The sequence below is a fragment of the Colossoma macropomum genome, unplaced genomic scaffold, assembly GCF_904425465.1.
Source record: "Colossoma macropomum unplaced genomic scaffold, Colossoma_macropomum, whole genome shotgun sequence".
NCBI classification, from domain to species: Eukaryota; Metazoa; Chordata; class Actinopteri; order Characiformes; family Serrasalmidae; genus Colossoma; species Colossoma macropomum.
The window spans coordinates 18,085,809-18,098,726 of NW_023494789.1; the positions used below are offsets into that span (position 1 = coordinate 18,085,809).

The window sequence follows — 12,918 nt, forward strand, 5'->3', positions numbered from 1 at the left end:
CCCCCTCACTCTCATTCCTTCTCTAATTCCCCCTTTTGCTCTTTCACTTCCTCTCCCCCTCTTTCACTTCCTCTGTCTCTTTCTCTGCTTCTCCTGCTACCCCTTTCCCCCTCTCTCCTCCTCCAACCTCCCAACACACTCTCTCACTCCCTCTCTTCGCTCCAGACCACCCAACACTCTCTCTCACTTCTTCTCTCCCTCCCTACCACTCCACTCTCTCTCACTCTCTCCTCTCCCAACCACTCCACTCTCTCTCTTCTCCCGACCACCCCACTCTCTCTCACTCCCTCTCTTCGCTCCCAACCACTCCAGACGACTCTTTCACTCCCTCTCTCCTCTCTCAACCACCCCACACTCTCTTTAACTCCCTCTCTCCTCTCCCGACCACCCCACACTCTCTCTCACTCCCTCTCTCCGCTCCCAACCACCCCACACTCTCTCTCACTCCCTCTCTCCGCTGCCGACCACCCCACACTCTCTCTCACTCCCTCTCTCCTCTCCTGACCACCCCACACTCTCTCTCACTCCCTCTCTCCTCTCCCAACCACTCCACTCTCTCTCACTCCCTGTCTTCGCTCACAACCACCCCACACTCTCTTTCACTCCCTCTCTCAACCACCCCACACTCTCTTTCACTCCCTCTCTCCGCTCCCGACCACCCCACACTCTCTCTCACTCCCTGTCTCCGCTGCTGACCACCCCACACTCTCTCTCACTCCCTCTCTCCTCTCCCGACCACCCTGCTCTCTCTCACTGCTGGTGGTTTGTCACTGTCTGACCGGGGCGAGTCAGAGGACAATTAGAAAAAATAATCAAACACGAGCGAAGAGGCACGAGGCCACCGGGCCACAGATCTCACACACTCATGCGAAATCACACAAAAAAGTACACATGCACCAAATGGAGGAGTAGCACATGGAGGAAAAAAAGAAACCACCCTGGTCTCTGGCTGTGAGCAGACAGTGTGGACGGTGTGCAGAGCTGACCGCAGCCACTGAGATGAGCCTCCTCTTATTCTGTGGTCAGAAAGGGGGAGAGTTTAGACTAATAAGACGTATCACTGGGCTGACTCACAGGCACACAAACACACGGTGTTGACCAATCCAACCAGTGGCATTCTAGGCATATTTAACAGCAGCTGAGCAATGCCAACGTCAACAGCGTGCAGTGGTAAATGCTTCTCCCCAGTGCTGCTTCTAATTGGTCCAAACTGGGCTCCCACAGGCCTCATGCTGCCTTCTGGGCCCATTCCCTCTGCCAATGCAAATAAACCCGCCTCCCAAGATGCAAAATATTTGCTTCCCTGGCCAAGGGGGAATTTCTTTTTCCATGCTAAGGACAATACAATTGAATTAATGTAGCGATTGCCTGATTGATTTGTGACTGAGGAGCTCCAGGTGGCCTCACCTCCTGCTGCGTTCCGTGCCTTTGCAGAGAGAGCTCTCTGATCTGCTCGTTTAGTCTCTTCTCTGAAATCTCCCTGGAGCTCAGAGACTCCTCAAAGCACGAGCGCAGCTGCTGTAGCTCTGTCTGCAGGCTAGCCACTGTATCCTGCAAGGAAAAGGGGACATATGGCATGTTAGAACTAGGACTGTCCCTTACATAAAAACGAGTCAGTCTTAGTGTTCTTGTATGACTAAGATTTAGTTAGTTGACTACTTTCATTTATTTCTTTATTTGTGTATTTACTTATTTATTCATTTTCAGAAATGAGCTTGTAAAGGTTTCTCTGGCACTGACTGCACTGTATCTGTCATAGAAGAGCAAGGTGGATGTAACATGGGAAAAAAAAATGAAAAAAATATATGTAGGCATACAATTCCAAGAAGGTGGATTGAACATTAAGTATGTAAGAGGAGCTGTCATGCAAAGTTGTAGTCAGGTATGCTTACAAAGTACAATAAAAGCTTCTGTTTAAGGTGCAAAGTTAGTTTTAAGCTATACATTCCAACATTTTCTAATACTAAAGTACTGAGCAAAAGTCCAGTCCAAATTCCGGTGAAAATGGCCATTAAGTACAATTTATAATTGATTTTTTTGGAGATATTTCTGAGGAGGTTCTATGAGATAATACACTTCTGTAAGGAAAGTGAAGTCAAAGTAAAATAAGTGAAAAACCAACCATGCAGGACCTGGTAGACCACCAAAACTAAACATAAACAGTGTTTAAAGCTTTCATCTTTGAGAGGGGGGAGATAATCAAGCTCCACTCTCACTTCAGATCTGAAATAATCAGGCGTTTCTGTCCACCCTTCCACTGTGAGAAAAAAACACTATGGGTCTGAAAGGATGTGTGGCTGTCAAGAAGCCATTTTCAATCAAACATAGAAGCTGCTGGTGTTCTCAGAACTGTTGACTGATCACCCCAGAGTCCAGACCTCACTGAATGTGTTCTGGATTAACTTCATTGTGAGAAGCAAAAAACGCAACCAACTCCTAAGACTTTTTAACTTTGGAGCTGTGGGATAATATCCCTGCAGATTTCTTTAAAAAACGGAAAGCAAGTTTTCCAAAAAGAATGGAATCTTTATAAAGGCAAAGTCAAAATTTGATGTCATATTTAGTTGTTCAGGCTTCTGTGTAATTTTCTGTTAAATATATGTTTTCTGCTTTTTTTCTGAAAAACTTGCACGTGATGGCTGTTTTTACTGGAAATGAAATAATAAGGGTGATCTCTGACTTTTTCATGGTACTGCATATTATTGATTTATTTCATTTTAGCTTGCTTTTAGTTGATAATCAGTCCTTTGTGTCTGCTAAGATAATCCGTAGTTAGGAGCGGTTTTTATGCTGTGACAAACGGAGTGCAAGTATGGCACTGGATGAAGTCTTGTACCTTGTCCTGTTCCTGTTTGCTCATGAAGTCTCTGCGCATGCGCTCTGTCTCCAGGGCACTCATCTCCATTTCTCTTTGCAATGTGAGAATGCGTTCGTTCAGAGCTGTCTTTTCTGCCTCCTTCTCTGAAAGTGCCTGCCCAGGAAATAACAGCAATGTGATCACATTACGACACCCAGGTGAGGCCTAAATCAAAGCCTTTCATTTATAAGCACAGAGCAGACTGTCGCTGTCATAAGAAAACTTTGCATCTACACAGTTGTAGGAGAAGGAAAAATAATTTTAACATCTGACATTTTATATGAGTTAAATAAACTGAAAGGTCTGCTTTTCTAGATTTCTGTAGATCTATTTGGCATTAAATACACAATACATATTAAGTACGCAACATGAAGGAAGGCTGGCTTCTTGAAATCGGATAAAAAAAGTAGAAACTGGAAAAAAAACAAAATTGGAGCAATGAGATCCTAACCCAGTGATTCCCAAACTACTGTTTAATCTTCAGTTTAAAACCTGATTTCAAACAAAATGTGCAGGGAAGGATACTCCAGGACCAGGTGTGGGAATCACTGGCCAAAATCCCAAATCTGGTCCTGAATGTCCACTGCCCTGAACATTTTCTTTCATCATTTTGCTGCTCCAACATACCTGCTTTTAAATCAGTAAGGGCTTGTTAAAGGAGAATTCCAGTAATTTTACAAATGTCTGCATATTTAACTTATTTAGATGTAAACAAATTCATTCAGAGTGGTTTGATGTGAAATGAATTATTGTAGAGAAACTCTTAACAGAAATTTCTTTACAGTGGTGTGATAGGAACCAGGGGTTGCGGTGTCTACAATGCAAATATAGACATTTTATTTACCATTCAAAACAATAAACCTGCATGTGCTCCCTGAGCTTTTACATGCAATGATGATAATGATAGCATGGGGTGAATCTAAAAGTTTAGGTTTTCTTTGGGTATTATTTTACACTCCAGTGCTCTGCATGTATCTCACCATCATTGAAAGTATTTAAAAATTATGTTTTAGACCAAAATTTATTCCAAAACTATTGTAAAACAATGTTTCAGGCATTACTTTCTGTGAGGGAGACTTAAGAGGCATTAAACACTTCAGAGATATGGTTCCTATCACCACCACTGTGAACAGTTCTCTACAGTGGAGCATTTCATATCAAACCTCTGAATTATTCTGTTCACATCTTAACCATTTAATTACGCAAACATCTTAACAAAACGGTGTGATTCCCCTAGAGTGAGCTGATTAGTTACAGCAGTTGTCTTGGGAGCAAGCTGAATACTAAAGTGTGCAGAGCAGTGGGCCGCCAGAACCCAGGAGTTTGCAACCACTGGCCTAAAGAACTGCAAGGGTAACGACTAAAGTAAATGACTACATTTTCTTTATTTCTTTATGTAAGTATACCTAAAGTCGTACTAAAAGACAAACATAAAACACTTTGAAGTTGAACAGGTTCATTGATATTCTTACAAATACACATACATTCACATACATAGATACACACCTGCTGTTTGTGGCCCTCAGCCTGCAGCAGGCTGTCTTTGCCGTCCTGCTGCACTTTGGCCAGCTCATCCTGCAGCTGCTGAAGCTCAGTGCGGCTGCGCACCCGCAGCTCCTCACAATCCGCACGCAGCTGCTCTTCAGCCTGCTCCCGCTGCGCAGTCAGCGCCAGCCTCACACACTCCTAAAGCAGGGCAGGTGCACAGGGCTCAGATTAAGCTCAATCATCCAGCAAAATCTCCATGCTTTACTACGGAATTCTCTAACTGGGATATGAAGTACAGGTTAGTGTTCTCCCTGCTGTAACACACCTCATTTAACTGATGAGCTGACTCAGGTGTGTTGGAGCACAGAAAGCACTAAACTATATAGTGTTGTGACCCACCAGGAGTTTGCAAGGTCATAATACTATTTAAACCTCTTTTTGCAGCCCCTCTGGTGGCCATTCCACTGGCAGGATTGGAAATCAACTTTGACACCCTTAATTAATATCAAATAAATCAAATAAAACTCTGACAAGACACTGATAAGACACTGCTGGCTCTCTGTGAGTAAAATGTTGTGACTCTGTGTTTAGCCGCTAGCGAGCAACGAGGTTGTGAAAGGGAGACGTGAGAAGACCCTGCTGTAAAAATAATTCACTTCTCTCCACAAAGATGCCGTGCCAAGATAACAGTACAGCACAACAGTATGGACAGCACAACTGTAGCTTTCTCCCTAACAAAATTTGCAGAAAACTGCCAGAATAAAAAAATAACATTTAAACACAACAATAACACTTTTTTTTTACTTATTTAACTTATTTATCACTGAAACCTTCACATTAAGTACAATGTGTTTTTGCAGATCAAAAGAGGTAAAGTAAAAGTGATAAAGTTATTATATTTCTATTAGCCAGTGTGACTCAAAGACTCAGATACCTGGCAACAGCCTGTGGTGCTAAAGAAGTTTAACAAACAGCAAAAGAAGTTCCATCAACATGGGATCTACTATGAGCTCTAAATGGCTTTGTGTGTGTAAAAGGCCTTACAGCTTCGTCACTCCTCTCTGGTGCAAATAGAAACTGTCCTAGATATACAGACTGTACAACTGCGAATAACCCACGGTATTAAATAATGAAAAAAAATCTATATTTATTGACAGTTTTACATTTTAGTGATTTTTCAAAACTGCCTATCATCCCAGTCTTAAAAAATCAGAATTAATCAATAAGGCTTGTCATATAAACACAGTCTTAGTCATAATGCTTAGGACAGGTAGTCATACAGGTTTGGTAAAATGTGGGCCAGTTTAGTTCTGTATGCATTGAGTTTGCTGTACAACACTGGTGTAGTTTGGATTTGCATTGCTGTGACAGTGAGTCATGAGCTCACATGAACAAGTTTTCTGTTCTTCCTTCTGTCTTCCATTTATTTTCAGATGGACACAACAAAAAAAAATCATAAAATATGTGGTTACACTTGAGAATTTCATTTGTTTAGAAACAAATTTTGGTCTTACAAAATTGCTAATAGCCTGCTTAGCTACTGAAACGCTGCTAATTTCATAGAGCTAATGTGAGCAAACCTTACCCAAGGTTAGTAAATGGATCGTGTTACTAGTATGCTGTACTAGCACGTCATGCTAATATTTATCATAATCATCAATTACAGGCGTTTTTAATCAGCTGTCTATTTTTACCTCAAATCATATTGACACGTCTGTAACCGACTGTATGAATCCTGTGGTGGTCTCCATAGAAATGGACAAAAATGAACCAATTAAAATTGGTTTTCTACCTGACTGGTGAGGCATCTTAGAATAAAAATATATGTCTATATTTATATTATATGTGGCTATATGTCAAAAACACATCTTTAGAAGTTTGTTTGCAGAAACAGCCTAAAAAAGTCAGTATACAGTGTATACTGGTAGATTATGGCAGATTATGGCAGTCAACGTAAGTGTTAGACACTATTACATTATGGGTTCTGTAATTCAGAGAATGTAAGAGGGTCACAGTGGTACCTTGTCTTTGCGCTCAGCTTCCAACTGCTCCTGATGGCTCTGCTGAGCAGCAGTGAGCGATCGCTGGGCATTTCTCTCAGCCTGGGCTAGCTTCAGCTCTAGAGCCTGTCTCTCCTGAAGAGCCAGGGACACCTGTTGCACCAGCTCACTCTGGACACGAGACACCTCACCTGTACATACACACATTTGCAAGTTACACAAACCCCCTCAGCAGAAATGTACTGAAACACATGGTCCTCAGATCCAGATGCTGGGAAAATATGAAATCATAATGCTCACTTGAATTATCATTACACGATACATAGTGACAGTGCTGACACATAAATAGTATATAATGTGGATGCTCTCCGCACTGAGCTTGGGAGGAGAGAGCCGCTGACCCTTTAGGCCAGCTGTTCCCAAGCCCTGGGCTGAAATATGGGCCCCGCGTGGGCTGTTGGAGGGGCCCGTGGCTGGACAGCCCAGCCCAGCCACAGCTCGAGGGGAGGAGGCCCCCCAGGGACGCACTCACGTGTCAGAGCCTCATTAGCCTGCTGAAGGCTGCCTCTCTCTCCCTCCAGCCGGGCACGATCTGCCTCCAGCGACGAGATCTGCTCCTGCCCATCGAATACAGCAGACTCCAGGGACTCCCACTCCGCACTGACAGAGAGAGAGAGGCAGAGAGAGGCAGAGAAGAGGGGGAACAGTTTGAGATTGGTGCAAAGTGCTTTTGCTTGACAGAACTGTACATTCCTAGCACTTTACATTCAGGATCCAACTTAGAGTGATGGTTGAGCCAAAAATCAAATATGCACACTTTTCTTGCAGTAGCATCTCAGCCAAGACGTTTAGTGACTGAAGTTAGCTTCTCTTACTTAGCTACAATATTACTCAGTTACAAAACTGCACTCAGAAAAAAGGTACTAAACTCTGACTGGGTTGGTGCCCCTCTTGTAACTGGGTTGGTATCTTCAAGGGCACATCTTTAGTCCTTTAGTTAGGGAACATAATTCTGATATAATTCATTGTAATTATATTTTTAAACTTATATTATATATATAACTTGCATTGTTTGTACCTTGATAAATAAAAAAAATGTACCTGCACAGTACAAAAGTAAAAAAAAAGGTACTGTGTAAAAAAGTCATAGACCACCCTTAATTTATTTAATTTCCAGGCAAAATGGCCATTACGTACAAGTTTTACATAAGAGATACTTCTGAGATTAGGTATAAGATAATGCACTTGCATAAGGATAGATAATGCTAAACGAGATTATGTAGAAAAAAGTAGCTACCAAAACTGTTCAAATAATTACAAAAGATGTGACTCCTAACAATTGTGCAAGTCCTGCTAGACCACTAAAACTGTCACCATCATATAATCAGTACTTAAAGCTTTCATCTTTGACAGATAGAAGAAAATAAAGCTCCACTCTTGCTTCAGATCTTAAAAAAGATTGGGTGTTTCTGTCTATCCTTGCACTGTGAGACGACAACTCTCTGAGTCTGAAAAAATGTTAACGGTCAAAACGCTGTTACTGAGAAAAGAAAATAGACAAAAAAGAATAATAATAAAAAAAAAGCATAAGCAAAAAAAAAGACATCGCTGGTTTCATTAGAACAATGGACTGTGGAACAATGGAAAGTGAATTACCTGGATCATGCGCAGAAAATGCAACCAACATCTAAGATTAAACTGGTGTGGAAAAACATCCCTGCAGAGAAACTGAACACAAGTCTACTGAAAAGAATAAAAGCTGTAATAAAGACGAAGTGTGGACACTCATGGTTTTACATAAACAATTTATAAAAATTCATATTAAAATTCATAACTTTTAACTTGCCATTTTTACTGGAAAATCAATAAAGGGTACCAAACATATACAGGCCAATCAACCACGTTTGGGATGAGTGGAAAATTGTGCAAATTTGATATTTGGCTGAACCATCATCTAAATCTTTGTTCACAGACGAGAACGAGAGAAATAAATCTGAAAATAATCCTTCCTTTTATGTGTACTGTGAACACTCAAAATTTGTCACTGCTTGGCAGTTGCTGGGACCAGCATCACTCAGAAAGAAGTGAGGGATAGTGTGGTCACAATCCAAACGGCAGAAAGCATGTCTGACCCCACCTCAGTGTTTGACTGATGAGGCTCATGGTCATTAGGAAGAGTTTAATAATTAAAAAGGAGCTATTGATTACGGTGCAAAGCCCTGGTAAAAAACACAGGTGCTTCACATTGCCTGCCAGCCCCAGAATCCAACACAAATACAAACACTTAATCCACATTCACTTACTAAAACCCACACAGACTAATACACAAACACACTCGCTCACCGAAGAGCGGCCAGCTCCTGGGCCAGCGCTTTGGCTTTTCGCTGTTCTGTGGTGAGCTGGACAGCGAGACTGGCCTTGTCCTTGGCCAGCTCCTCTCTCTCTCTGCCTGTCCGCTGCAGCGAGGCAGCCTGGAGCTCGGCTTCTCTCTGACAAACACTCAGCTGCTCCAGCGCTCCCTGCTTCTGCTTACTCACCTACACATACACAGACACACATACAACTCATATATATGAACATGCTGACATGAAAACATTTACACTGTTTAGTCAAATTCAGTTATTATTCAAATCCAAGCCAAGGTCAGATTAAATTCTGTGAACCCTCTTCACGAGCAGACAAAATACTCACTGATATGTGAATATAAATCAAATCACCACTCGAACCCTAGGAGTTTGTTAATGTGTCAGTCAATGTCAGTCACTGGACTAAAGCCATAAATGACCACATAGGAACTGGGCCAAACTGTTTATTTCATGCAGCCAAACAGCAGGTTGTCCAAATATTTTCCTGAAACATGAGACTTGTCCCTACTGAGCGTGTAATGAAGCATTTGCTATCAAGCAGGAGGAAAGTTTACATGAATTGCCAAGCTATCCACCTGAAATTTACAGCGAAAAGGCCGGAGGAATCTTTAGTTGCAGCCAAAAAGTGTCAGTTAAAGCTAAAACTTATATTGCTATATATTTTCACTACATGTAAACACAACCTCTCTAAATATTAATGTACCGTTTCTTTTATATTTGATTACCTTAAAAAAAAAAGTAATCGTGGCATGTGCAGAAGTTTGGACACCCTATTAAGTTAATACTCCTTTGGCAGCCATCATAGTTTGCAAATGGAAGAGTCTTTCTATTCTGTTCCAATTCTGCAATTTTCTTGGGCTGTCTGGCTCGCGTAGCATGTTTAGTCAGGGGACTGTGAGAGCCAATCCAAAAGCTTCAGCCTGCATTTCCTGAAGTAGTTCATTTTGGATTTTAAGGTATGTTTTGGATCATTGTCCTGTTGTATTCACCGCCAGTTTTTGGACTGACTTTGGCACATTTGCTTCCAAAATTTGCTGCTATTTAGCAAAATCCATTTTTCCATCTGTCCATGCAATGTTTCCTGCGCCACTGGCTGGCACACAACCCCAAAGCCTAATAGCTCCAAGCCCATGCTTAACAGCTGGCAAGAAATTCTTTTCATCAAAAGCTGCTCCCTTTTTTCTCTAAACATACATTGTTTAGCTCATCTAAATGTTGTTTAGCATACTTTTACATTGACTTTTGTGATGAAGTCGCAGGTACATTTTCCTTCAGGTGACTTTTCCATGCAGATGTTGTGCAACAACACGGCACTATAGAATGGTGCACCACCACTCCTATGTCAGCTAAATCTTCCCACAGGTCCTTTGCTGTCATATGGGGATTTTGCTTTGCCTTTCCATCTGAGAATGATGCCCTGACTCCCACTGTTCCCCCTAACTGCCATTGCTTAATGATATTTTGGACAGCAGAAATAGCCAGCTGAAAGCACTTTGATATCTTTTTATAGCCTTCCTCTGCCCTGAAGGCATCAATTAGCTTATTTTCAGATCCTCCACCAGCTGCTTAGAGGAGCTCATTATTGTTAAGTGTTAGCAAAAGGTTTAAAATGTCAAATAATTTATTATGCTTTGGAACTCATCAGCTGACATTTCATGATAATTCTTGATCTGCCTAGCCAATCCTAATGAGTCAATTGAGGCCAACAAGTTAATCAAGTTCTGAAAATGTATAACTGTCCAAAGGGTGTCCAAACTTTTGCACATGCTCAAATTACAATATACTATTTTTAAGTTATTCAAATATAAACTAGCTGTACATTTACACTTGCAGAAAAAATGTTATTTCCTAAAACAGTTTGTCACAGAGGTTGTGTTTACTTCTAAATAGAGATGATCATTTATATATCAAAATACTTTTTATAAAAGAAAAAAGGTCAGTGTGAGTTAACCTAGTTTTACTCTAGAACATCAGTTCAGGAATTATGCCTTACTGTCTCGCACACAACTCACTGTCTGTCCTACAGACAAAAGATCAAGCTGCTAATTTACGGCTCTCCTCACTCGTCTCCTCTCGCTGCAATATTACCCGTCTGTAATATCTATCTATGCTGTCTTCCTCTTTTTCTTTCACACTTAAGAGCCCCTCTACTCCCCCCTTCCAATTCCTGAAAGGCTAATAAAACACACGCTTGGGCCAAGACTCATACTCATAGCCCTCGGAGAAAGGTGTTGAGTAGCGTGGCAGATGCGTCCAATATCTCCCCTCGGCTTTTTAATGTGACTACGAGACGCAGCGGAGTGCAGCTGAGGGCTGTGAATCACACCGGCTCAAGGGCCGTGCACCCAGGTGCTCGGGGCAGGGGAGAGGGGTTGACCTGGGCCAGCTGCTCCAGAGCTGAGCTCTTCTCCCTCTGCACCATGGTCAGCTCTGTGTCCAGGCTCGCGCGGGCCTCCTGGAGGAGCACATGTGAGGCCTCCAGAGCTCGCTTTTCAGCACTAACATCCATCAGCTCCTGCTGCATGTGGGCAAGCTCCTCCCTGGCAGCCACCCGCTCAAGCTCCGTCTCTCGTTTTCGCTCGCTAAGCTCCACCTTCTCCGCCTCCACCTTAGAGCAAACATCAGAGGTCGGTTATTAGTGTCGATCTGGAAAATTACAGTCAGTATGTATTCACTGTAATGGTTTGCAGTGTACTGAAACTGTAATGCAGGTAAAAACAGGCAATCATCATTTTAGCCATTATAAAATATTGTGCCATATTAGCTACATCAGTGGGTAGATGTTAAGATACGTTACAAGAGAAAAGTGTTTCAGACCTGTAGCAGCAAACGATTCAGCTCCACCTTGTCTTTAGCCAGTCCTTCACTCAGGGCGGCCATTTTGGCGAAGGAGTCTCTGAGTCCTGCCTCCTCGCTCTGTAGTTTGGTGAGCGCCAACTCCTGCTCTGAATTCTGGGCCTCTGCCTACAGGGAGAGGAACAGTGTTAAAACAGAGTCTAGCTATGTCAAATTTCCTTATAGGAACGTCTGGCCACACAGTGGCCATCTTGGCAATGCTCCTGGACAGTTATTTCCAGTCATACAAGACCAGACTGCTGTATCTTTAAATGGAGAGAGACCTATAAAACTTAAACTGAAAGCCACATTAACATTGCAAAAACATTAACATCGGACAAAAACAGTATAAATAGTTTGTAGTGCTTAACTAAAAAACATATTTTTTCAGGTTGCTCCAGCTACTGTGCCTGGGCAAATCTCCACATCAAGGGGAGACTATTCCTCATTCAATCAAGCAAGCTGATTGGCTCTTTTTACTGAAGGGTGGGAAAATCAAAGAAAACGTCCCCTTAATTGGAATTTCCTAATTGGAAAGTTAGGATATTGTTCTCAACTCTGAGCTCAGCATATGACGTCAAATCAACATGGCTGCTCACACTGCCAACAGTAATAAAGAGCCACTTCTCTACTTTTAAATGATATTTGCTTTAGATCAATCAACATACATAGTAACTGGTTGCTTCTATAACACTTTCACAGTAGGGAGAGAGTTGAGCATCGTGACAGCCTGGTGGATGAAGCTGTCCCCCATCCTGCTGGTCCTGGCCCGGAGACACCGCAGTCTCTTCCCTGATGGCAGCAGGCTGAAGAAGCTGTGTAGTGAGTGAGTGGGATCTAGCCTGGTCACTACACTAGCTGTGTAGTGGGTCACTAGATCTAGCCTGTTATAACAATACTCGTTTGTTTTTACCACATTGTAGCTTGAATGTGCGATCGAAAAAAGATACATTTCCGAGCTCCAACTGTCTACTTCCAAGCCAAGTCCACTGTAGCATTAATCCTTAAGGCTTTCCATTCATTTTTCAACCAATGAGCTGTCTCTTCCTTCTTTATAATGTCTTTGGCTATGTTCAATAGGACAGGAAAGTGCAGACCAGGAGTTTTTTGATAATTAATTGAATTAAAGCTAGAATTTTTGTGAAAAAGTGATTTAATGACCAAATAAGCACAGTCTTTAGGAAAACAATATAACAGCAGAACATTTTGCTGAGCTGTGTAACTGTGAAGGTTAAAATACAATTAAACTTTGAAACTATGATACCGGAGCTACTTTGTAGGATGTGAGATATACAGTTAGTTCCAAAGACACAATCTGATTGGAGATTGGAGAAACATTTTACATGTGCTAATATCACCAATATCCAGCTTT

The 12,918-nt window shown here is 42.0% G+C and overlaps 1 protein-coding gene across 1 annotated transcript in view; it reads right to left on the minus strand.

Annotated features, from left to right (window-relative positions):
* Positions 1-12,918, minus strand: part of crocc2 (ciliary rootlet coiled-coil, rootletin family member 2) — an 89,893-nt gene that overhangs the window by 25,248 nt on the left and 51,727 nt on the right. Inside the window, exons 16-23 of the mRNA XM_036570394.1 lie at positions 11,529-11,675; positions 11,089-11,319; positions 8,689-8,882; positions 6,878-7,005; positions 6,367-6,536; positions 4,364-4,543; positions 2,837-2,971; positions 1,408-1,551 (exon numbers count right to left, since the gene is read on the minus strand). Coding sequence (XP_036426287.1) covers positions 1,408-1,551; positions 2,837-2,971; positions 4,364-4,543; positions 6,367-6,536; positions 6,878-7,005; positions 8,689-8,882; positions 11,089-11,319; positions 11,529-11,675 — 1,329 coding nt within the window. The remainder of the gene's footprint in view (positions 1-1,407; positions 1,552-2,836; positions 2,972-4,363; positions 4,544-6,366; positions 6,537-6,877; positions 7,006-8,688; positions 8,883-11,088; positions 11,320-11,528; positions 11,676-12,918) is intronic.